General features: G+C 34.5%; 1 protein-coding gene across 1 annotated transcript in view; it reads left to right on the top strand.

The window, feature by feature from the left end:
* Positions 1–24,763, top strand: part of CFAP44 (cilia and flagella associated protein 44) — a 133,635-nt gene that overhangs the window by 72,987 nt on the left and 35,885 nt on the right. Inside the window, exons 23-24 of the mRNA XM_049629175.1 lie at positions 5,135–5,331; positions 6,957–7,132. Of these exons, the coding sequence (XP_049485132.1) occupies positions 5,135–5,331; positions 6,957–7,132 (373 nt within the window). The remainder of the gene's footprint in view (positions 1–5,134; positions 5,332–6,956; positions 7,133–24,763) is intronic.

The following is a 24,763-nucleotide window of genomic DNA, read 5'->3' as shown; positions in this document are numbered from 1 at the left end:
TCCACCAAATTACATTCCCACCAATAGTATGTGAAGCTTCCCTTTTTTCCACATCCTCACCAACACTTGTTATTTCTTTTTGATACTAGTCATTCTGACAGGTGTGAAGGAATATTTCATTGTGGTTTTGATTTGTATTTCTCTGGTGATTAGTGATGTTGAGCATCTTTTCATGTCTGTTGGCCATCGCTTTGTCTTTGAAAAAATATCTATTCAGGTCCTCTGCCCATTTTTTAAAAAAGTAAACTCTATGCCCAACTTGACGTTTGAACTCTCATCACCCTGAGTTTAAGAGTCACATGCTCTACCAATTAAACCAGCCAGGTGCCCTATCCTTTGCCCATTTTTAAATTGGACTGTTCGGGTTTTTTGGTGCTGAGTTGTATAAATTCCTTGTGTATTTTGAATGTTAACCCCTTATCGGATAGATCATGTGCAAATGTCTTCTTTCATTCCCTGGGTTGCCTTTATGTTTTGTTGATTGTTTCCTTTGTTGTACAAAGCTTTTTATTTTGTTGTAGTCTCAACAGTTATTTTTGCTTTTGTTTCCCTTGCCTCAGGATAAATATCCATAAATATGTTGCTGAGGGTGATGTCCAAGAAATTACTGCTTATGTTTTCTTTTAGGAGTTTTATGGTTTCAGATCTCTGTTTAGATCTTTAATCCATTTTGAGTTTATTTTTGTGTATGGTGTAAGAAAGTGGTCCAGTTTCATTCTTTTACATGTAGTGTCCAGTTTTCCCAGCACCGTTTGCTGGGCAGACTGTTTTTCCCATTGTGTATTCTTGTCTCCTTTGTTAAAGATTAATTGACCATATGAGCATGGGTTTATTTCTGGGCTTTCTATTCTGTTCCACTGATCTATGAGTCTCTTTTTTGTGTCAGTACCATACTATAGCTTTGTAGCATATCATGGAATCTGGGATTGGCATACCTCCAGCTTTGTTGTTTTTTTCTCAAGATTGCTTTGGCTATTGGAGGTCTTTTGTGATTCCATACAAATTTTAGGGTTATTTGTTCTAGTTCCATGAAAAATACTATTTATTAGTTTCTTCTGAGACCTGGGTAGGAGAATCTGTTCCATGCCTCTTTAAGCTTCTAGTGATTTGCCAGCAAACTTTGGTGTTCCTTCCTATAGATGCATTATTCCAAATCTTCTGCCTTTATGTGGTGTTATCTCTCTTTGTTTTCCCCACATAATCTTTCCTCTGTGCATGTCCAAGTCCCCACTTTTTATAAGCACAGCGACATGTTGGATTAGGACCACTCTAATGATCTCATTTCAACTTGATTACCTCTGTCCAGACCCTATTTCCAATAAGGTCACATTCTGATTGACTGGGGGATTTCAAAGTATCTTTCTGGGTAGACGCAATTCAACCATAACACTCATGCTTGCCATCACCTGATATTCTCATCTCTTTAAATTTCAGCCATTCTATCATAGTATCTCAGTGTGATTTAAATTGGCATTTCCCTGGTGAGTGATTATTTTTAGCTCCTTTTCTTATACTTCTTGGTTATTTGTGTATTTTCTTTTATTAGGTATTTTTTGAAGTTTTTTTGTTTTTAAAACTGGATTGTAAGAGTTATTCACATCTCCTAGATAGGAGTCTTTTGTCTTGTAGATAAATGACACAGGTATTTGTGACACTGTATATATATGACACATTGTGTGCATGCATGTAAAATATCTTGCTCTAATCTGTGGTGTTCCTTTTCATTCTTTTAATGGTGGCTTTTTTTGAGCAGAAGTTTTTACTTTGATAAAGTTCATTTTATCAATATTTTCCTTTATGGTTGGTGCTTTTATGTTGTAACTAAGGAATATTTGCCAATTCCCAATTCATGAACTAATTCTCCTATGTTTTATTCTAAAAGCACCATTGTTTTGCCATTATCTATATTGATTTTCTGGGGGGAGGTTTAAGATGGACATCATGTGTCATTTGTTTCTATATGGATACTCAACTGGCCTGGTATCATTTGTTGAAAAGGCCATCCTTTCCTCACTAGATTGCATTGATAGTTTTGTCATAAATCAGGTCAATACATATATATATATATATAATATATCTCAGAACTTTTAATTATTCTTGACATTTGATACTGTAAATCCTGTGGCTTTGTTCTTCACCTTCAATACTGTGTAGGTCCTTTAAATAGAATCAACTTGTCAATTTTCATCAAAAAACCCTGCTAAGATGTTGACTGAATTACATTGAATCTATAGATCAACTTCAATATAAGAGATTTTAAAAATAAATATTGAGTCTTTCAATCCATAAATATGATAGATCATGAAAAGAATACACTTTTAATATCTCTTCTAGTGGTTACAACCATACATCTCAATAATCTATTTCCATGAATTTATTAATCATTACTTACTGATTTCCTAGTATCACAGGTAAGGATTTTGTTTACCTTAATACACTCATGTTGGGGTGCCTGGGTGGCTCAGCTGGTTAAGCATCCCGCTTTGGCTCCGGTCAAGATCTCATGGTTCGTGAGTTCAAGCCCCACACTGGGCTCTGTGCTGACAGCTCAGAGCCTGGAGCCTGCTTTGGATTCTGTGTCTCCCTCTCTCTCTCTCTGCCCCTCCCCCACTCATGCTCTGTCTCTCTTTCTCAAAAAAAAAAAAACATTAAAAAACATATGCTCATGCTTTCCCCTCTACTGTCCTGAGCATATAAAATATAACAACTGATTTAATGTGCTTGTCTGCTAGATAGGTAGATAGATAGATAGATAGATAGATGATCGATAGATAGGCAGTCTTCTGGGTCTGTTTCTATTAATTGAAAATTTTTGTTTATTTTGTGTTATATTTTTCTGCTTCTTTGCCTTCCTGAAAAATTTAGATTGGATGCCAGACATTATGAATTTCACAATGTGGGTGCTCAATATTTTTTATACTTTTAAATATTCTTGAACTTTGTTTTGGGATTCAGTTAAATTACTTAGAAGTAGTCTGAGTTTTTGAGGCTTGCTTTTAATCTGTGTTAGTGGGGGTCAAGCAGCCTTTAGAGCTGATTTTTCCTCACTACTAAGACAAAATCCTGAGTGGACAAAATCCTATTCCCATGTATTATTGGGCTTCTGGGAAAACAAGCTATTTCGACCTGTGTGAGGTCTGGGGATTTCTCTGTGTTCTCTTCTGGTGATTCTTTCCCCAGCCTCAGGTAGACTCCTTACATGCATGTGGTGATCAGTAATTACCTGAAGGCTAGAAGAGAGACGTCTGCAGATCTCCAGAGCTCTCTTCCTGTGCAGCAGTTTCTTCTCTGAAACTCTGCTCTGTGATTCATGGCTTGTTACCTGATATTAAATCCATGAATATTTGAATCTTGGAATGGTATCTAGATGACTACCTATCAAGAGATGAAAGTACCTTATAAGTTCTCTCAGGAAGAACCTTCGACATAGTATCCTATGTTTGGCTTTAATAAATATGCATACTATATTTGTAAGTGTATATATATTGCAAGTATGAATCTTGACTCAAACCAGCGCAGCTCATTGTCCCAGGCTGCTTGCTTCTTTCATTTGTTTGATTCTATGGCTTCTGTGCTCTGCTGGAGCAGGCAGTTTTTGGTGAGGCCAGAAACTCCTGTTCCCAGAATCAAATGCACATGCCACCATTATCCTTGGGAACTTTTGTTTCCCCAGAGGCTGTTGGAAGCAGGGAATATGTACCCACAGCTCTAGGACCCAATTTGCCCATCCTCTTCCTTGTCAGGTGGAAGCTCTTCCTCCCCAGTCTTCTGGCCCTCAAATACTTGTTTCCTTAATTCCTGGCATTCCCTTCCCTTCCAGGCTGCATCCTCCTTCCTCAGCTTTGCATCTTCAACAAACATATGGAAGGAAACACATTATCTAGATATCTGATGGGATTAGGGGAGAGAATAAAGTGGTACCACTGAGTAACACTGGGTAGTACCAGTGTTTTCATCTTCACCAATCTAATAGAGCAAATGTGATAACTCTCGGTTAAATCATTTGCATTTTTTCTGATTATTGGTGAAGTTAAGCACTTCTTTTCATACACTGATGTTCTTCAGAGGATTAGTCTTCTGAACCTTTCTTTTCGTATGTTTATAGTTCATTTATATTTAATCTTCAGAGGAAGATTCCTTGTTCATTTTCCTTTGAGTTCTGATTTTCTTCTTAATTTGATTCACTACTTCTGTATTTTTCTTTTATACATATTGCAAATGCTTTATCCTACAATGCCATTTGCCTTAAACGTTGTTCACATTTTTCTAACTGTGCATAAGTTTTATATTTTTATGGGATCAAAACCATGCATATTTTCCCTTCATGTTATCTGTGTCTCATGACAAGACTAAAATTTAAAGAGTAAAACTCCAGTGGGCAAGAAAATAAAGTTTTATAGTGATGAGAAAGGTACTATGCTATGAGGGAAAAGGGAAAATCAGAAATAGTAAGCCATTTTAAAAGAAGAAATAGAGTTAAAAGGATTGCATTAGAAAAATAATAAGAAAGATAAACTAGGAATAATTACTATATACATAAGTTAAATTCTAAAATTAAAAGATGGGAAAATAATTATGAACCAGTGACAAAAACATAGCAAGAATTAAGCATTAATTGATAAATAACAAATATCTTTGGGCTATAAAAGAAAAGTGAACTGGAGAGTAGTATGAATTTGAGTTTAATTTTTTATAGAAGCAAATAGGGTAACATGTGAGATATATATATATATATGTATACATATGATAATAGGTATCTCATGAGATAACAGGCAGTAGAGTACATTTTCTTACAGTTTAAGATCCATTTACCATTAAATTACAGTGTACCTGAAAAATTTTTGTTTTTTTACATATTAGCCAAACAATGGCATTATATACTGATTAATAATGAGTTGTTTAATATTTTAATTAGAAAATTCTACTTGCTCTTTAACAAAGTCCTATGCAACTTCTATCACATTCTTGTTGGTTAATGCATTTTCCAACTTTGGATCCACACAATATAGTATCATTTATAAGCATAGTTATTGTGGTCCTATTTTATTACTTAATCATGCAGAATGACTAAAATGGTATAATTAAATGATTAAAATGGCTATGATCGCAAATACTTGTTCTATTTTTTTTTCAGATTTCGTGATTCATTGGAAAGTGATACAATTGTGGTTCACGCTATACAAAGTGATCACAAGATATCCTCCTATAGGCTTGTGAAGCCCTCTAAGTACTCCAAGTCCAAACGACCGAGTCAATCAGAAAGAAGAACAAGCAAATTGGAGAGATTTGAAAAAGAGGGAGCTGGAAGAAAGGATAGCCAGAAAGATACAGGTAGCTTAAATGACAGAAAGTCTTTGAATCCTTATTAAGATTTCAAAACTGAATAATATTTTTATGGGCAGAACTTTCAAACCCTTTCTGGTTCTGGTGACTTAAGCTCACTCTGTTATTTCCCTTTCCTTAGTCCCTTGGATAATAATCAAGAGAGCTAGATGTGAGTGGTTTGGCTGAGAATGAGAGGCCATGTTCCTCCAGCAAATGCTTCACACCAGGTCTTTGATGCAGGCTGCTAAGGAAAACCCACCCTGGTTATGTGACTGAAGTGGGTAAAGAATACCTAATGCTGCTAATTTCTTACTTCCCGCTTTTAACTCTTCTTAAATCTAAGATTTCCCCAGTTGCTGGTTTCGAGGCAGTGTTTCTTTACAGATTCTTGGGCTCCATCCCAGAGAGTGGGGGTAGAGCATTTCAAACCAGCTTCTAAGTGCTTATGCTTTAAACAGAATGATGAGCTGAGAATTCAGGCGTGAAATGTACTTAATCTCTGTGGCCTGCCTGTTGTAACTGCCTTCAGGGTGACTGCAGATGAGTAAGAGGAAAACAAGAATTCTGGGAATGACTTGTAGAGCCCAGTCAAAAATAAATAAAAGGCACTGCAACTAGTCCCCATGATACGGTACTGACATTAATGCTGTTTATCCTCTTTATTGAGAAAACGTTACTTGCTCCTTTCCGCCTCTGGGGTAAATTCTGAAATCATTATCCTGGTATTTAATCCTTCCACAGTATATTCCTACTCTGTTTCCTACAAATTCTGTTTCCTAGTGCATTTTCATACTGTTCTACTGGTGTTTTTAGCCTATTGTCTTGCTTAATGCTCCCTAAATATGCCAGATACTTTTAGACCCAGGCTCTGACTGGAATGACCAATTCACTCCTCTCTTCTCTGAATTCTACCAGTTCTTAGAGATTCCAGATTGAATTATACTTTTGTTATAAAGTCTTTCCATGACCACCCAAGCCACATTAAACTCTTCCTTTTCCATATTACCGTATATTTGAAATATGAAAAGTGAAATGGTGAGTTATAACTATATGACCATCCCATATTATTGTTTAACTTTCCCCCCAAAGTATCTCTAGAGTATATTTCTCCATAGCTTGAACATGAATTAAGAAACTGCCTCAGTAGATATTTAATTTAAAAATTTTAAATCATAGGTTTGATTGTGTGTTCCTGACTACTTTTTTAATTGGCCACAGACCACTGTAATCACTATAGGTCACCTCAAATTACATATGTCAAATAGGACTTGCTGATTCCTCCTTCTCCCACCATATCACAAGCGTTCCTACCCAACTTCCCAGTATATCTATCAGTGCCCCCTCATTATTTACCTTGTTTTCAAATTACTTGATATATGTCTTATCTTGCCAACTTTTCAGTAATGTACATTAGAGCAAATATCGTGACTTATATCTCTTTATTATGGTATTCTAAAATACATATTATGGGATTGAATTCATGGTAGTTGTTTAACAAATAATGTGATTTACAGATTCAGTGTATTCTGTTTGTTTTAATGTGGCAGGGTTAAAACATATTTGAGAATTTCATTTTGATGTTTCAAAAAAATTGAAAACAAATAAAAGAAAAATGTTGACTCTCTGTACAGGTGAGAGTATTAATGTACCAGAAGAATCAATTATAGACAAAGGGAAGAAATTTCGGCCTAAAACCCTAAGTGAAATTATGGTGGAAAATCAAATTGAGAAAACGAGGAAACTTATATTAAAAGCTGAAAGGGCCCAACTTAAGATTCAGCAGCGAAGAAAGGAATGGGAGGAACTGTAAGTTTTCTTTTTTTTTCCCTAAACTCTTTCATTTTAATATGAGTTCCAAAATATTTTTGAATAGAAACAGAGATGGAGATATTGAAGACAGATCAGCTGGATTTTTCAGAGTGGTGATACCTTGGTGGAACTTCTATGATTCTTAGGGTTTGGGGTCCAGGAATTCCATTTTGTGAATACACTCAGGGATTTTTTTTAAGGATTGAGGAATTCTTTTCAATCCCAACAAGTTATTTTTCCTTATGTTCATCTAACATATAGTTTTTAGCTTTCATTTTTAGATGTCTAGTCATCTTAAGTTGACTTTAAAAAAACTCTGGCATGAAGTACTTTTATATAACAAGCACATTTTTTACATTTTTTTTTTTGCCACCTACATATATTTTTGATGAAATATCTCTTCATGTCTTTTGCCCATATTCAAATAAGATTGTTTACTATCTTACTGTTAAGTTTTGAGAGTTCTTCATATATTCTAGATATCAGTCCTTGGTTGGTTACGTGGTTTTCAAATATTTTCTCCCAGTGTGTAGCTTGTCTTTTCATTCCTTTAACATGGTCTTTTGCAGAGCAAAAGTTTTTATCTTTTTAAAGCCAATTTATTAATTTTTTCTTCTATGAATCTTGTTTTTGGTGTCAAGTCTAAGAACTCTGCCTAGGCCTAGTTCCCAACGATTTTCTCCTATTTATCTAAAAGTTTTATAATTTTACATTTTACATTTAAGTCTATGATCCATTTGGTGTTCATTTTTGTATAAGATGTGAGCTTTAGGTTTTTGTTTGTTTTGCCTGTGGATGTGCTATTTCCCTAGCACCATTTGTTGAAAAGTCTCTCTCTCTCCTCCATTGAATTTGTTTTGCAATTTTGCACCTTTGTCAAAAATCAGCTGGGCGTTTTGTGTAGGTCTACTTCTGGGTTCATAATTTGACTATTAAGTGTCATTGATCCCTTTGCCAATAACACACTGTCTTGATTACTGTAGCTATGTAATAGGTCCTAAAATTGGTCCTCTCAATTGTTTTAACTATTCTAGTTACTTTGCCTTTTATATAAATTTTAGAATAATCTTGTCTGTATTTACAAATAAAGTCTTGCTGGAATTATGATAGAAATTGTGTTAACCTGTGTTATCAGTTTGGGGGGTGGAACTGATGTATTTATTATGTTGAGTCTTCTAATCCATAGACCTGGTATGATTCTCCATTTATTTAGATCTTTGAATTTCTTTCTTCAATGTTTTGTTTTCAGTCCTACACATATTTTGTTAGAATTAGACATAAACAGTTTACTCTTTTAGCAATTGTAAATGATATTGTGCTTTGTTATTCAAAGCATGTTCATTGCTAGTATACAATGGATTTTTATATGTTTATCTGGTATCCTGTGACCTTGCTGAAGTGTCATATTCTGAGAGTTTTTTTGGTAGGTTCCTTAGGATTTTCTGTGTAGACAATCTTGTCATCTCTTAATAAGAACAATTTTATTTCTAATGTAATTTGTTTGCCTTATTTCCCTTTATTTTCTTGTTGGACTCATTAGAATTTCTAGTATAATATTGAAACAGGGAAAGCTGGCATCTATAACTTGTATCCGATCTTAGGGGGAAAGAATTCAGTATTCGAACGGTTTTCATGCTCTTCAGCCTACCTATATTATTCGGTTTGAAGTTGGTGTTTTATTGGCAGTATATAGTAATGTTTTTTTAACCTACTCAGTTAATCTCAGTTCTTCAATGTTGTATTTAGCCACTTACACTTATATGATTTACACATGTATTTACTTATGTATTAACACATGTTAGTATTGATATTTCAGGCTTATATCTGCTATTTTATATTTTGTTTTCTGTTCTCTGTTTTTTGGTTTTCTGTTTTCTTTTTCATGCTTTCCTGTGGTTTACTTGAATATTTTAGAGTTTCAAAGTGATTATAGTGTTTTTGAGAATATCACTTGTACAGCTTTTTAGCATTTACTCTAGGTATTACATTATGTATGCACAACACGGTCCACAAGTTGACATTTTATCAGCTTGAATGAAATGTAGAAACCTTACCTGCGGGGCACCTGGGTGGCTTGGTCGGTTAAGCGTCTGACTTCGGCTCAGGTCACGATCTCGCGGTCGGTGGGTTCGAGCCCCGCGTCGGGCTCTGTGCTGACAGCTCAGAGCCTGGAGCCTGTTTCAGATTCTGTGTCTCCCTCTCTCTGTGATCCTCCCCCGTTCATGCTCTGTCTCTCTCTGTCTCAAAAATAAATAAACGTTAAAAAAAAAAAATTAAAAAAAAAAAAAAGAAACCTTACCTGCATTTATGTCTCGTTACCCCTCCCATTGCCGCTTGTTTCCTTTGTTTATAATATAATTGTATAAATATTTTCTCACACATTTTAGCACTACATCAGACAGTGTCACAGTTTTTTAAACATTAAACATAACTTAGACAATAGTAGATGTAAAATGTTTTTGCCAGTATTTTCACCATTAACATTTTAATCTCTTCCTTCTTCATGTTCCAGAGTTCCCTCTTCTATCATTTCATTTATGGTTAGAAAACTTCCTTTAGTCATTCTTTTAGGGTTGGTATGCCAGTGACAATTTCTTAGTTTTTCTTCATCTGTGAATAGCTTGATTTCGTCTTCATTCTGGAAGGATATTCTTACTAGACATAAAATTCTGTGTTGACAGTTCTTTTCAACATGCAAAAAGTGTTGTGCTTCTTTCTGTCGGCCTGGCCCCCATGGTTTCTTATGATCAATCTTCTGTCATTCAAATTGTTTCCCCCCTTCATATAAGGTATTATTTTTCTCTTTTTGCTTTCAAGGTTTTTTTTTTTTTTTTTTTTTTTTGTCCTTAGTTGTCAGAAGTTTGACCATTATGTGTCTTGGTACATCTTTTAATTTATCCTTTTTGGGATTCATTAAAACATCTTGAATCTGTATGCTTGTATCTCTGACCAAATTTGGAAGGTTTTCATCTATTATTTCACATAGATTTTTGAAGCCCTGTCCTCTTTTTCTTTCCTTTCTTGGATTTCAATATCACAAATGTTAGATCCCTGAGGCTTTGTGTGCTTTTTTCTTTTTAATTTTTGTTGTTTATTTGTTTGTAGTGTCTTTGGGGGGGGTTCAGATTGGGTAATTTCTATTGTTGTATCTTCAAATTCATTGATTCTTTCCTCTGTATCCTTCATTCTGGTGTTGAGCCCATTCATTAAGTTTTATTTGGTTACTGTACTTTTCAGTTCTAAAATTTCTATTTAGTTTTTCCTTGTATCTTTCATTTCTTTCTGAGACTCTATTTTTTCATCTGTTTCAAGCATCTTCCTAATCAGTTGTTGAAGCACTTTATGATGGCTGCTTTAAAATCCTTGCCAGATTATTCTAACATCTCTATCATGTTGGGGTTGGCAACTAGTAATTGTCTTTTCTTATTCAAGTTAAGATAATCCTGATTCTTTGTATGACAAATGATTTTTTATTATAATATGGACATTTGGGGTATTATGTTATGAGACTCTGAATCTTATTTATACATTCAGTTTTAGCTGGCTTTCTCTGACTTTAGCAGGATATATTCTATATTCATAATGAGATGAAGTCCTGTTCCCAGGGCTCACCTTTAACACCATCCCTGTAGGGGTTGTGTTGCTTTGTTAAAACCTGGTGGTGGTAAAAGTGTAAAGTCCCCACTTGACATTTGCTGGCAGGGCGGAGGTAGGCCACATTTGTGTGTATGTGTGCTGTGTGGCTAGAGTTCAGAGCATTTATTATCTAAAAGTTTCCGGTCTTACTATTCTTTTCTTTTATTGATCCTGTAGCTAGGAAGAGCAAGATTTTGTTGGGCTTTTATTGTCTAAACCCCATGGTGTTTCTAGTTGCTATTTTCTTTAGCTCCAAGTTGAGATATATAAGGCAAAAAGAAAGTCTAGAGATCTTACCATCATATACTTCTTTGGGTCCTAAGGTTCTTTGTAGTCTATCTTCTTTTCACTTTTCAGAAACTTATCTTTTAAATATAGTGTTTAGGGGTTTTATTTGCTCTTGCCAGGAAAAATAAGAATATGTAAGTCTATTTCATCTTCCTAGAGGTAGAAATTCTTTCCACTGATTTTATTATATTTATCTTAATCCAGTGATCTTGCTAAACTCATTTACTAGGTCTAGTAACTTCATGGTCATGTTGTATGTGAGTAAAACAGATTCTTCCTTTCCAATCTCTGTCTTTTATTTTTTGACTCATTGTGCTGTCTAGGATATGCACTACAATGCATATGTACAATGATATTGTACAATGCATACAATAAAAATGGTGGGGTAAAAACATCCTTGTCTTTTTTCTAATCTAAGGAGAAACATTAAGTCTTTCTTTATGAAATGTGATATCAGCTCTTTAGAAGCACAGTATCAGATTGATGAAATTCCCTTTTGTTCTTAGTTTATTGAAAAAAATTAATTTATTATTTTTATCAAGGATAAGTATTGAATTTTATCAAATAATTCTTATATGCATACTGAGATGATCATATGCTTTAAAATTTTTATTCTTTAATATTGTGAGTCACTGTTACTGATATCAAATGTTAAATCAGCATTCCTAGGATAAATTTCACTTGATCATGGTGTATTCTCCTTTTAAAAATATTGCTGGAATTTTTTTTTTTTTTTTTTTGTAGTATTCTTGTCTGGTTTTGGTATCAGGGTAATGCTGGCCTCATAAAAAAATTGTAACTCTTCCCTCCTCTTTTCTTATTTTTGGAAGAGTTTGAGCAGAATTTTTATTAATTCTTTAAATATTTGACAGAACTCATCATTGAAGCCATATGGTCCTGGGCTTTTGTTTGTGGGGAGGTTTTTGATTACTGATTCAATCTTTTTACTAGTAATTGATCTGCTCAGGTTTTCTGTTTCTTCATGATTTGGTCTTGATAGGTTGTATATTTTTAGGAACTTCTTCATTTCTTTAGGTGGTCCAATTTGGTGGTGTATAATTATTCATAGTAGTCTCTTAGGATCCTTTGTGTTTCTGTGGTATCAGTTGTAATATCTCCTTCTTGATTTCTGATTTTATTTAAGTTCTTTCTTTGATGACTCCAGCTAAAAGTTAGTCAATTTTTTTATATCTTAAAAAATACCCCACTCTTAGTTTCATTGATCTCTCCTACTGTCTCTTAAATCTCATGTCATTTATTTCTGCTCTGAGTTTTGTTATTTCTTTCTTTCCATTCACTTTGTGCTTTTTTTTTCTAGTTTCTTGAGGTATAAGGTTAAATTGGTTATTTAAGATTTCTCTTGTTTCTTGATGTATGCATTTATCACTATAAACTTCCTTGTTAGAACTGCTCTTCTTGAATCCTGTAAGTTTAGGTATGTTGTATTTCTATTTTCACTTATTACAAGGCATTTTTGATTTCTCTTTTGATGTTTTCTTTGGTTGTTCGGAGTGCATTGTTTAATCTCCAGATATTTATGAATTCTAAAGTTTCCTTCTTGTAATTGATTTCTAATTTATACCGTTGTGCTTAGATAAGATATTTGATATGATTTTAGGTTTCTTAAATTAATTAAGACTTGTTTTGTGGCCTAATATGATTTATCCTAGGGAATGTTGCATGTGCATTTAAGAATGTGTATTCTGCTACTATTGAATAGAATGTCTGTAAATATGTGTTAAGTCCATCTGGTCTAACATGTCATTTAAGTCCCATATTTCCTTATTGATTTTTTTGCCTGGATGACCTCACTGTTGTTGTATGCTTGGATACCTTCTCTTTATGCTGTTTGTATCTATTATAGGTTTTTGCTTTGTGGTTACTGTGAGACTTAACATAAAACATATTGGTGTATTTTAACCTGATAAAAACTTTGAACACATGTTAAAACTGTATGTTTAACACCCCCCAACACTTTGTTTTTAATATCACAGTTCACATCTTTACCCTATATATCCATTAACAAACCATTGTAGTTATTGTTATTTTTAAATATTTTTTGTCTTTTAACCTTTATACTAAATTGATAAGTGATTTACCTACCACCATTAAAACATTAAAGTTCTGAATTTAACTATATATCTGCCTTTATCAATGAAATTTATACTTATATATGTTTTCCTATTACTAGTTAGTGTCCTTTTACTTCAGGTAGAAGAAATGCCTTTAGCATTTCTTAAAAGGTTGGGCTAGTGGTGATGAACTTCTTCAACATTTCTTTGTCTGAAAAACTCTATTTCCCCAATGCTGAAGGATAACTTTGCTTGTTAGGTTATTTTTGGTTGACAGTCTTTTTCTTTTAGCATCTTGAATTTATCCTGCCACTCCCTTCTGGCCTACAAAGTTTCTGTTAAAAATCTGCTTATAGTCTTATAGGGCTTCCTTTATATGTAAAAATTTGTATTTCTCTTGCTGTTTTAAAAAGATTTTCTCCTTGTCTTTAATTTTTGACAATTTATTATACTGTGTTTTGGCATGGGTCTTTTTGGATTTATTTGTTTTAAACTTTCTGGGCATCCTGGATCTGGAGGTCTATTTCTTTCCCCAGGTTAAAGAATTTTTCAGCCATTCTTTCTTTCTTTTTAATTTTTAAAGTGTATTTATTTATTTTGAGAAAGAGCACAAGTCGGGGAGTGGCAGAGAGAGGGAGAGAGAGAGAGAATCACGAGTAGGCACCTCACTGCCAGTGTAGAGCCTGATGCAGGGCTCCAATCCATGAACTGTGAGATCATGACCTGAGCTGAAGCTGGATGCTCAACTGACTGAGCCACCCAGGTACCCCTCAGCCATTCTTTCTTTGAATAAGACTTCTGCTCACCTTTCTCTTTTTGGGACCCCTATAATGTGCATATTAATTTGTTTGATGATGTCTCATAAGTCCTTTAACTTATCTTTACTCTTTTTAATTCTTTTTTCTTTTGCTCCTCTGATTAGATGAATTCCACTGCTCTGTTTTTGACTTTATCAGTCTTTTCTTCTGCTTGATCTAGTTTGGTGTTGAACACCATTTGTAAATGTTTCAGTTCAATTATTGTATTCTTCACCTCCATGTTTTCTATTTGGTGCTTTCTTATGTTTTCTATCACTTTGCTGAAATATTCACTTTGTTTATACGTTGTTTTCCCGACCTCGGTGAGTGTCTTCATAAACATTATATTAAACTCTTTATCAGGTAAATCACTTTTCTTTATTTCATTAAGGTCTTTTTCTAGAGTTTTATCTTGTTCTTTTGTTTTGGAACATATTTTTCTGTTTCTTCATTGTCCTTGACTCCACGTGTTGGTTTCTGCACATTAGATAAAACAGCCATCTCTCCCAGTCTTTATGGAGTGTCTTCTCATGTAGGAGATGTTCACCCTGGTCTAGACTCAATCTCTCTCTCTCTCTCTCTCTCTCTCTCTCTCTCTCTCTCTCTCTTTTGTTTTATGTTGAGGTGGGTTAATTGACATGGAAAGATGTTTACACTATATTATTAATGAAAAAGCACATAGGGCAACAGTATAATTTGGGAGTGATAGGATTATGGACCTTACAGGTGTTTTTTTCTTTTTTCTTATCTGTATTTCCTAATTTTTTATAGCAACTTTATGGAGATATAATTTACATATCATACAATTTGCTCATTTCCTGTCCAATTCAATGTGGTTTTTTTTGTATATTCAGACTTTCATAACCATTATCACTATTTTCTAATATCGTTATCTGCCCCCCCACCCCACAAAACCCTACTCATTAGCATTCACTCTCCATTTTCACAAACTCCCATTCTTAGCCCTAAGCAACTACTTTTGGTCTCTATAGATTTGTCTATTCTGGAAATTATATATATAATGGGTTCTGTGGTCTTTGTGACTGGCTTTTTTCACTTAGTACATCTTTTTATTTCATCCATGTTGTAACATGTATGCCTCACTCCTCTTTTTTAATAATATTTTTAATGTTTATTATTTTGAGAGAGAGAGATCGGGGAAGAGGGGCAGAAAGAGAGGGAGACAAAATCCCAAGCAGGCTCCATGCTGTCAGCACAGAGCCTGAGGCAGGATTTGAACTCTCAAACTGTGGATCATGACCTGAGCCAATAATCAAGAGTCAGACACTTAACTGACTGAACCACACAGGCACCTCAATACTTCATTCCTTTTTATGAATAATAAATAATCCATGTCATATTTATCAGTTCATCAGTGGAAACACATTTAGGTTATTTCTACCGTTTCACAATTATGAATATTGCTACTGTTAACATTTGTGTAACTTTTGAGTAGACATGTGTTTTCAATTCTCTTGGATAGATACCTAGGAGTGGATTTGCTGGGTCTGATATGCTAATTCTGTTTAATCCTTATTTTTTACCTGAAGTGTGGTTGACACACTCCGGTGTATGACATAGCGATTCAACAACTCTATACATTATGCAGTGCTCATAGGTGTAGCTACTATCTGTCACCATACACTATTACAACACCATTGACTGTATTGCCCATGTTGTAACTTTCATCCCTGTAGCTTATACATTCCATAACTGCAAGCCTGTACCTACCACTCCCATTCACCTATTTTCCCAGTTCCCTACCCCTGTCTGCTCTGGTAACCATAGTTTGTTTTCTGTACTTATGGACCTGTTTTTGCTTTTTTGTTGTTTTTTGTACATTTGGTTTTTAGATTCCACATAGAAGTGATATCATATATCTGTCTTTCTCTGTCTGACTTATTTCATTTAGCATAATACCCTCTAGGTCCATCTGTGTTGTTGGAAATGGCAAGATCGCATTCTTTTTTATAGCTGAGTAATATTCTCTTGTATGTGGTGTGTGTGTGTGTGTGTGTGTGTGTGTGTGTGTGTGTGTTTATATATATATGGTACCAATTAATCCATCATCTATGGATGGACACTTAGGTTGCTGCCATATTTTTTTTTTGTAAATAATACTGCAATAAATTTAGGGGTGCCTATATCTTTTTAAATTAGTGTCTTGTTTTCTTTGGGTAAATACCCAGTAGTGGAATTATTTAATTATAAGGTATTTCTATTTTTTTTGAGGAACATCCATACTATTTTCCACAGTGGTTGCACCAATTTGCGTTCTTACCAAGAGTGCATGATAATTCTTTTCATTTACATCCTCATGGAGTGTTTTCTTAATTTCTCTTTCTGATAATTTGTTATTAATGTATAAAAATGCAACAAATTCCTCCATATTAATTTTGTATCCTGTGGCTTTATTAAATTCACTTATTACTTCTAATAGTTTTTTGATGGAGTTTTGAGGGTTTTCTATGTATAGTATCGTATCATCTGCAAATAGTGACAGTTTTGCTTCTTCCTTACCAATTTAGATACATTTTCTTTTTTCTTATATGAGTGCTGTGGTTAGGACTTCCAGTACTATGCTGAATAAAAGGGCTGAGAGGGGATATCTCTCTCTCTTGTTCCTCATCCTGGAGGAAAAGCTCTCAGTTTTTTACCATTGAGTATGATGTTAGCCATGGCTTTTTCATATATACCTTTATTATGTAAAGGTATGTTCCCTCTGCAGTCACTTTGTTTAGAGTTCTTATCATGAGTGGATGGTGAATTTTGTCAGATGCTTTTTCTGTACCTATTGAGATGATCATATGATTTTTATACTTTATTTTGTTAATGTGGTGAATGACATTGATTAGTTTGTGAATATAGAACCATCCTTGCATCCTCAAAATAAATCCTACTTGGTCTTGGTGAATATCCTTTTAATGTATTGTTGAATTCAGTTTGCTAATATTTACTTGAGGATTTTTGTATCTGTGTTCATCAGGGATATTAGCCTGTAGTAGTTTTTATTTTCTTCCAAGTTTTTCTTTAAATTCCAGCTGGTTAACACAGTGTAATATTGGTTTCAGGTGTACAATATGGTGATTCAACATTTACATACAACACCTGGCACTTATCACAACAAGTGTCCTCCTTAATTAACCCATTAATCACCATTAATGCCCTCCTTAATCCCAATCACCTAATTAACCCATTCCTCCATCTACCTCCCCTCTGGTAACCATCAGTTTGTTCTCTATAGTTAAGAGTCTGTTTCTTGGTTTTCCTCTTTTTCTCACCTATGTTTGTTTGTTTTGTTTGTTTTGTTAAATTTCTAGCCACAGCAGTCAGACAACACAAAGAAATAAAAGACATCCAAATTGGCTAGGAAGAAGTCATACTTTCACTATTTGCAGATGACATGATAATCTGTATAGAAAACCCTAAAGACTCTACCTAAAAATTTCTAGAACTAATATATGAATTTAGCAAAGTTGCAGGATCAAAAATCAATGTACAGAAATCTGTTTCATTTCTATATACCAATAATGAAGCAGCAGAAAGAGAAATCAAGGAATTAGTCCCATTCACAATTGCACTAAAAACCATAAGATACCTAGGAATAAACCTAACCAAAGAGGCAAAATATCTGTACTCTGAAAACTAAAAACATTGATAAAAGGAATTGAAGATGACACAAAGATATGGAAAAACATTCCATGCTTATGGATTGGAAGAATAAATATTGTTAAAATATGACACTACCCAAAGCAATCTACACCTTTAATGCAATCTCTACCAAAATACCACCAGCATTTTTCACAGAGCTAGAAAAATTCTAAAATTTGTATAGAAACACAAAAGAGCCCAAATAGCCAAAGCAATCTTGGAGAAAAAAAAAAAAAAGCAAAGCTGAAGGCATCACAATTCCAGACTTCAAGTTATATTACAAAGCTGTAGTGATCAAGACAGTATGGTACTGGCACACACACACACACACACACACACACAAATAGAACAGAATAGAAAACCCAGATATGAAACCACAACTATATGGCCAATTAACATTCAACAAAGCAAAGTTCCCTTTGTTACTGTGTCTTCATGTCTCTTGCTGTTCTCTCTGTGGTATATCTTTTATTGTGTAGAAGCTGTTAAGTGAGTCCTCAGTTCTTCTTCAGAAGGAATTGCTTTATAAGTAAGTGTAGATTTGGTGTGTCTGTGGAAGATATGGGTTCAAGGTCTTCCTCTATTGACATCTTGGATTATATCAACCTGGCCTGAGCTCAGTTGTCTCTCAGAACTTTGTGCTTGTGCAAGCCACCAAAAATCATATAATCATCTCAATAGATGGAGAAAAAGCATTTAACAAAATTCAACATCTACTCATGATAAAAATTCTCACCAAATTTGATATAGCAGAAATATATCTCAGCAAAATAAAGGCCACAATATGACAAGCTGTCAGCTAACATCATACTCAATGGCAAAAATCTGAAAGCTTTCCTTCTGAAATCAGGAACAAAGATGTTCACTCTTGCTACTTGTTTTTAACACAGTAGTATAAGTCATAGAACAGTTAGGGGGAAAAATCAAAATTAGGAAGGAAGAAGTACATCTTTCTATTTGCAGATGACATTATATATCTATATCTATATATCTATATATCTATATCTATATATCTATATCTCTATCTATCTATCTATATATATATCTCCTAAAGACTCCACAAAAATACCATTAGAACTAATAAATAAATTCAGTAAAGTGGCAAGATACAATAAATATATAAAAATCAGTGTTTCTATACATTAACAATGAACTCTCAGAGAAATTAGGAAAACAATTCCATCACAATAGCATCAAAAAGAATAAATACATAGGAATAAATTTAACAAAGGAAATGAAATATCAGTACACTTTGAAAGAAATTGAAGAAGACATAAATAAATGGAAAGATATTTCATGCATGAAGCATCTTAATATTGTTAAAATGTCCATACTATCCAAAGGAATTTATAGCTTCAGCAATCACTATCAAAATTCCAAAGGCATTTTCACAGAAATAGTAAAAGAAATCCTAAAATATTGCACAGAACCACAAAAGACCCTGAATAGCCAAAGCCATCTTGAGAAATAAAAACAAAACTAGAAATATACTCCTTGACTTCAAACTATATTACAGAGCTATAGCAATCAAAACAGTGTGACATCAGCATAAAAACAGACATTCAATTAAATAGAATAGAGACCAGAAATAAACCCATTTGTATGTGGTCAGTTTATGACAAGGAACCAAGAATATATAATGGGGAAAGGACAGTCTTTCCAGTAAATGGTGTTGGGAAAACTGAACTGCCACATACAAAAGAATAACACTGGACCAGTGTCTCTCACCATAACATGAAAATCAATGAAAAATGAATTAACAACTTGAATGTAAGACCTGAAACCATAAAACTCCTAGAAGAAAGTCTAGATGGTAAGACCCTCAACATTGGTCTTGTCAATGATTTTTTAGGTTTGACACCAAAAGCAAAGGCAACAAAAATGAAAATAAATAAGTGCAACTACAACAAACTAAAAAGCTTCTCTACAGTGAAGGCAACCATCAAAAAAATGAAAGGGCAACTTAGGGAATGTATTCACAATCATACATGTGATAAGGAGTTAATATCCAAAATATATAGAGAACTCTTACAACTTAATAGCAACAAAACAAACAAACAAAACAAAACAACAACAACAAAAACCCACCCAAAACCCAAACAGATTTAAATGTGGGCAGAGGACTTATGTGGACAGTTTTCAAAAGAGACCTACAAAAGGCCATCATATACATGGAGAGGTGCTGAACATCACTAATCATCAGGGAAATGCAAATCAAAATCACAACAAGATATTACCTCACACCTGTTGAATACCTATTATCAAAAAGATAAGAGATAAGCATTGGCAAAAATGTGGAGAAAAGGAAAGCTTGTACACTGTTGATGAAAACATAAATTTGTGCAGCCACTATGGAAAACAGTATGGAATTTCCTAAAACAATTAAAAATAAGACTACCACATGGTCCAGCAATCTCACTTATGGATATATAGCCAAAGAAAATGAAAATTGGACTTTGAAGAGATATCTGCACTACCATGTTTATTGAAGCATTAATAACAATAGTTGAGAAACGGAAACAACCTAAGTCTCCTTTAATGGTTGAGTGGATAAAGAAGTTATGACACATATATATGATGGAGTATTATTTAGCCTTAAAAAGAGAGAAATGCTTCCATTTGCAATGATACAAATGGACTTTGAGGGCATATACTAAGTGAAATAAGTCAGAGGAAAATAAAAACTGTATGATCTTCCTTATATGTTCAATCTAACAAATCTGAACTCATTGAAACAGGACAGATTGGTGATTGCTAGAGGTGGGGAGTTGGGGATGGAGAAATGGATGAAGGTAGTCAAATGGTACAAACTTCCAGTTATAAGATAAATAAGTTCTGGAGATGTAGTCTACAATATCATGACTGTAGTTACCAATAGTGTATTGTATATTTGAAAGTTGCTAAGAAGGTAGGTCTTAAAAGTTCTCATCACAAGGGATGCCTGGGTGGCTCAGTTGGTTAAGCATCTGACTTCAGCTCAGGTCGTGATCTCACGGTTTGTGAGTTTGAGCCCCTAGTCGGACTCTGTGCTGTCAGCTCGGAGCCTGGAGATGTTTCAGATTCTGTGTCTCCCTCTCTCTCTGCCCCTCCTCTGCTCACACACTCTCTCTCTCTCTGTCTCAAAGATAAATAAAAACATTTAAAAAAAAAGTTTTCTTCACAAGAAAAAAATTGTAACTGTATGGATCAATGTTAACTTACTGTGGCAAACATTTTGTAATAGATACATGTATGAAATCATGACATTGCACACCCTAAACTAATACAATGTTATGTGTTGATCATATCTTAATAAACAGGAAAATAGGCTTTTGATATTTTCCAAAATGCATTTGATTTGCTGGCATTTTTAAAGGGCTTTTGTGTCTTTTTAAATGAAGAATATTGGTCTCTAGTTTCATTGTTACGTAATATCTTTTCTGGTTTGTTATCAGGATAATACTGGTTTCATACAATGAGATGAGAAGTTTTCCTTCTATTTTCTGGAAGACTTTGTGTAGGCTTACTATGATTGATTTCTTAAATATTTGATAGAATTTATCAGTGAAGGCATCTAGACATGGAATATACTTTGAGAGAACTTCATAAATGCAAATTCCAATTTTTCATTGTTATAGTGCTATTCAGATTTTGGATTTCCTCTTGGATCACTTTAGGTAATTTGTGTCTTTCAAGGAATTTGTGAATTTCATCTAGGTTATCAAATTTTTTGGCATAAAATAATTCATACTGTTGCCTTATTATTTTAGTTTCTTTAGTATCTGTTGTCCCCTGTTTTATTCTTGATTTCATGAATTTGTATTGTCTTTTTCTTGGTCATTCCAGCCAAAGATTTATCAATTTTATTAATCCTTTCAAGGAGCTAACTTTTGGTCATAGATTTTTAGAACTATTGCTTGTCAGCTTTCCATGTCATTTCCTTTATTCTAATTAATTTGGGCTTAGTTAATTCTTCTTAAAGTTTAGGCTATAAGCTTTGATCTTATACTTTAATTCTTTTATAATTATGAGCATTTACAGTATAAATGGAAGTATAAATTTAAAGTATAAATGAAACACTGAGCTACATTTCGCCAGTTCTGATGTATCTTTACCATTATTCATTCCAAAATATTTTCTTTTTTTTTATATATATATGAAGTCTATTATCAAATTGGTTTTCATACAACACCCAGTGCTCATCCCAAAAGGTGCCCTCCTCAATACCCATCACCCACCCTCCCCTCCCTCCACCCCCCGTCAACCCTCAGTTTGTTCTCAGTTTTGTTTTTGTTTTTTTGTTCTTTTTGTGTGTGTGTGTGTGTGTGTGTGTGTGTGTGTGTGTGTGTGTTCTCAGTTTTTAAGAGTCTCTTATGCTTTGGCTCTCTCCCACTCTAACCTCCCTTTTTTTTTTTTCCTTCCCCTCCCCCATGGATTTCTGTTAAGTTTCTCAGGATCCACCTAAGAGTGAAAACATATGGTATCTTTCTTTCTCTGTATGGCTTATTTCACTTAGCATAACACTCTCTAGTTCCATCCATGTTGCTATAAAAGGCCATATTTCATTCTTTCTCATTGCCACGTAGTACTCCATTGTGTATATAAACCACAGTTTCTTTATCCATTCATCAGTTGATGGACATTTAGGCTCTTCCCATAATTTGGCTATTGTCCAGAGTGCTGCTATAAACATTGGGGTACAAGTGCCCCTATGCATCAGTACTCCGGTATCCCTTGGGTAAATTCCTAGCAGTGCTATTGCTGGGTCATAGGGTAGGTCTATTTTTAATTTTTTGAGGAACCTCCACACTGTTTTCCAGAGTGGCTGCACCAATTTGCATTCCCACCAACAGTGCAAGAGGGTTCCCGTTTCTCCACATCCTCTCCAGCATCTATAGTCTCCTGATTTCTTCATTTTAGCCACTCTGACTGGCGTGAGGTGATATCTGAGTGTGGTTTTGATTTGTATTTCCCTGATGAGGAGCGACGTTGAGCATCTTTTCATGTGCCTGTTGACCATCCAGATGTCTTCTTTAGAGAAGTGTCTATTCATGTTTTCTGCCCATTTCTTCACTGGATTATTTGTTTTTAGGGTGTGGAGTTTGGTGAGTTCTTTATAGATTTTGGATACTAGCCCTTTGTCCAATATATCATTTGCAAATATCTTTTCCCATTCGGTTGGTTGCCTTTTAGTTTTGTTGGTTGTTTCCTTTGCTGTGCAGAAGCTTTTTACCTTCATAAGGTCCCAGTAATTCATTTTTGCTTTTAATTCCCTTGCCTTTGGGGATGTGTCAAGTAAGAAACTGCTACGGCTGAGGTCAGGGAGGTCTTTTCCTGCTTTCTTCTCTAGGGTTTTGATGGTTTCCGATCTCACATTCAGGTCCTTCATCCATTTTGAGTTTATTTTTGTGAATGGTGTGAGAAAGTGGTCTAGTTTCAATCTTCTGCATGTTGCTGTCCAGTTCTGCCAGCACCCTTTGTTAAAGAGACTGTCTTTTTTCCATTGGATGTTCTTTCCTGCTTTGTCAAAGATTAGTTGGCCATACGTTTGTGGGTCTAGTTCTGGGGTTTCTATTCTATTCCATTTGTCTATGTGTCTGTTTTTGTGCCAACACCATGCTGTCTTGATGATTACAGCTTTGTAGTAGAGGCTAAAGTCTGGGATTGTGATACCTCCTGCTTTGGTCTTCTTCTTCAAAATTACTTTGGCTATTCGGGGCCTTTTGTGGTTCCATATGAATTTTAGGATTGCTTGTTCTAGTTTCGACAAGAATGCTGGTACAATTTTGATTGAGATTGGATTGAATGTGTAGATAGCTTTGGGTAGTATTGACATTTTGACAATATTTATTCTTCCAATCCATGAGCATGGAATGTTTTTCCATTTCTTTATATGTTCTTCAACTTCCTTCATAAGCTTTCCATACTTTTCAGCATACAGATCTTTTACATCTTTGGTTAGATTTATTCCTAGGTATTTTATGCTTCTTGGTGCAATTGTGAATGGGATCAGTTTCTTTATCTGTCTTTCTGTTGCTTCATTCTTAGTGTATAAGAATGCAACTGATTTCTGTACATTGATTTTGTATCCTGCAACTTTGCTGAATTCATGTATCATTTCTAGCAGACTTCTGGTGGAGTCTATCGGATTTTCCATGTATAATATCATGTCATCTGCAAAAAGTGAAAGCTGAACTTCATCTTTGCCAATTTTGATGCCTTTGATTTCCTTTTGTTTTCTGATTGATGATGCTAGAACTTCCAACACTATGTTAAACAACAGTGGTGAGAGTGGACATCCCTATCGTGTTCCTGATCTCAGGGAAAAAGCTCTCAGTTTTTCCCCATTGAGGATGATATTAGCTGTGGGCTTTTCATAAATGGCTTTTATGATGTGTAAGTATGTTCCTTCTATCCCGACTTTCTCAAGGGTTTTTATTAAGAAAGGATGTTGAATTTTCTCAAATGCCTTTTCTGCATCCATTGCCAGGATCATATGGTTCTTATCTTTTCTTTTATTAATGTGATGTATCACGTTGATTGATTTGTGAATGTTGAACCAGCCCTGCATCCCAGGAATGACTCCCAGTTGATCATGGTGAATAATTCTTTTTATATGCTGTTGAATTCGATTTGCTAGTATCTTATTGAGAATTTTTGCATCCATATTCATCAGGGATATTGGCCTGTAGTTCTCTTTTTTTACTGGGTCTCTGTCTGGTTTAGGAATCAAAGTAATACTGGCTTCATAGAATGAGTCTGGAAGTTTTCCTTCCCTTTCTATTTTTTGGAGTAGCTTGAGAAGGATAGGTATTATCTCTGCTTTAAACGTCTGGTAGAACTCCCCTGAGAAGCCATCTGGTCCTGGACTCTTATTTGTTGGGAGATTTTTGATAACTGATTCAATTTCTTTGCTGGTTATGGGTCTGTTCAAGCTTTCTATTTCCTCCTGATTGAGTTTTGGAAGCGTGTGGGTGCTTAGGAATTTGTCCATTTCTTCCAGGTTGTCCAGTTTGTTGGCATATAATTTTTCATAGTATTCCCTGGTAATTGCTTGTATCTCTGAGGAATTGGTTGTAATCATTTAATTTTCATTCATGATTTTATCTATTTGGGTCCTTTCCCTTTTCTTTTTGAGAAGCCTGGCTAGAGGTTTATCAATTTTGTTTATTTTTTCAAAAAACCAACTCTTGGTTTCGTTGATCT

The sequence above is a fragment of the Panthera uncia genome, chromosome C2 (genome assembly GCF_023721935.1).
Source record: "Panthera uncia isolate 11264 chromosome C2, Puncia_PCG_1.0, whole genome shotgun sequence".
NCBI classification, from domain to species: domain Eukaryota; kingdom Metazoa; phylum Chordata; class Mammalia; order Carnivora; family Felidae; genus Panthera; species Panthera uncia.
The sequence above is the reverse complement of the archived record's forward strand: the minus strand, read 5'-3'. Positions and strand labels throughout refer to the sequence as shown.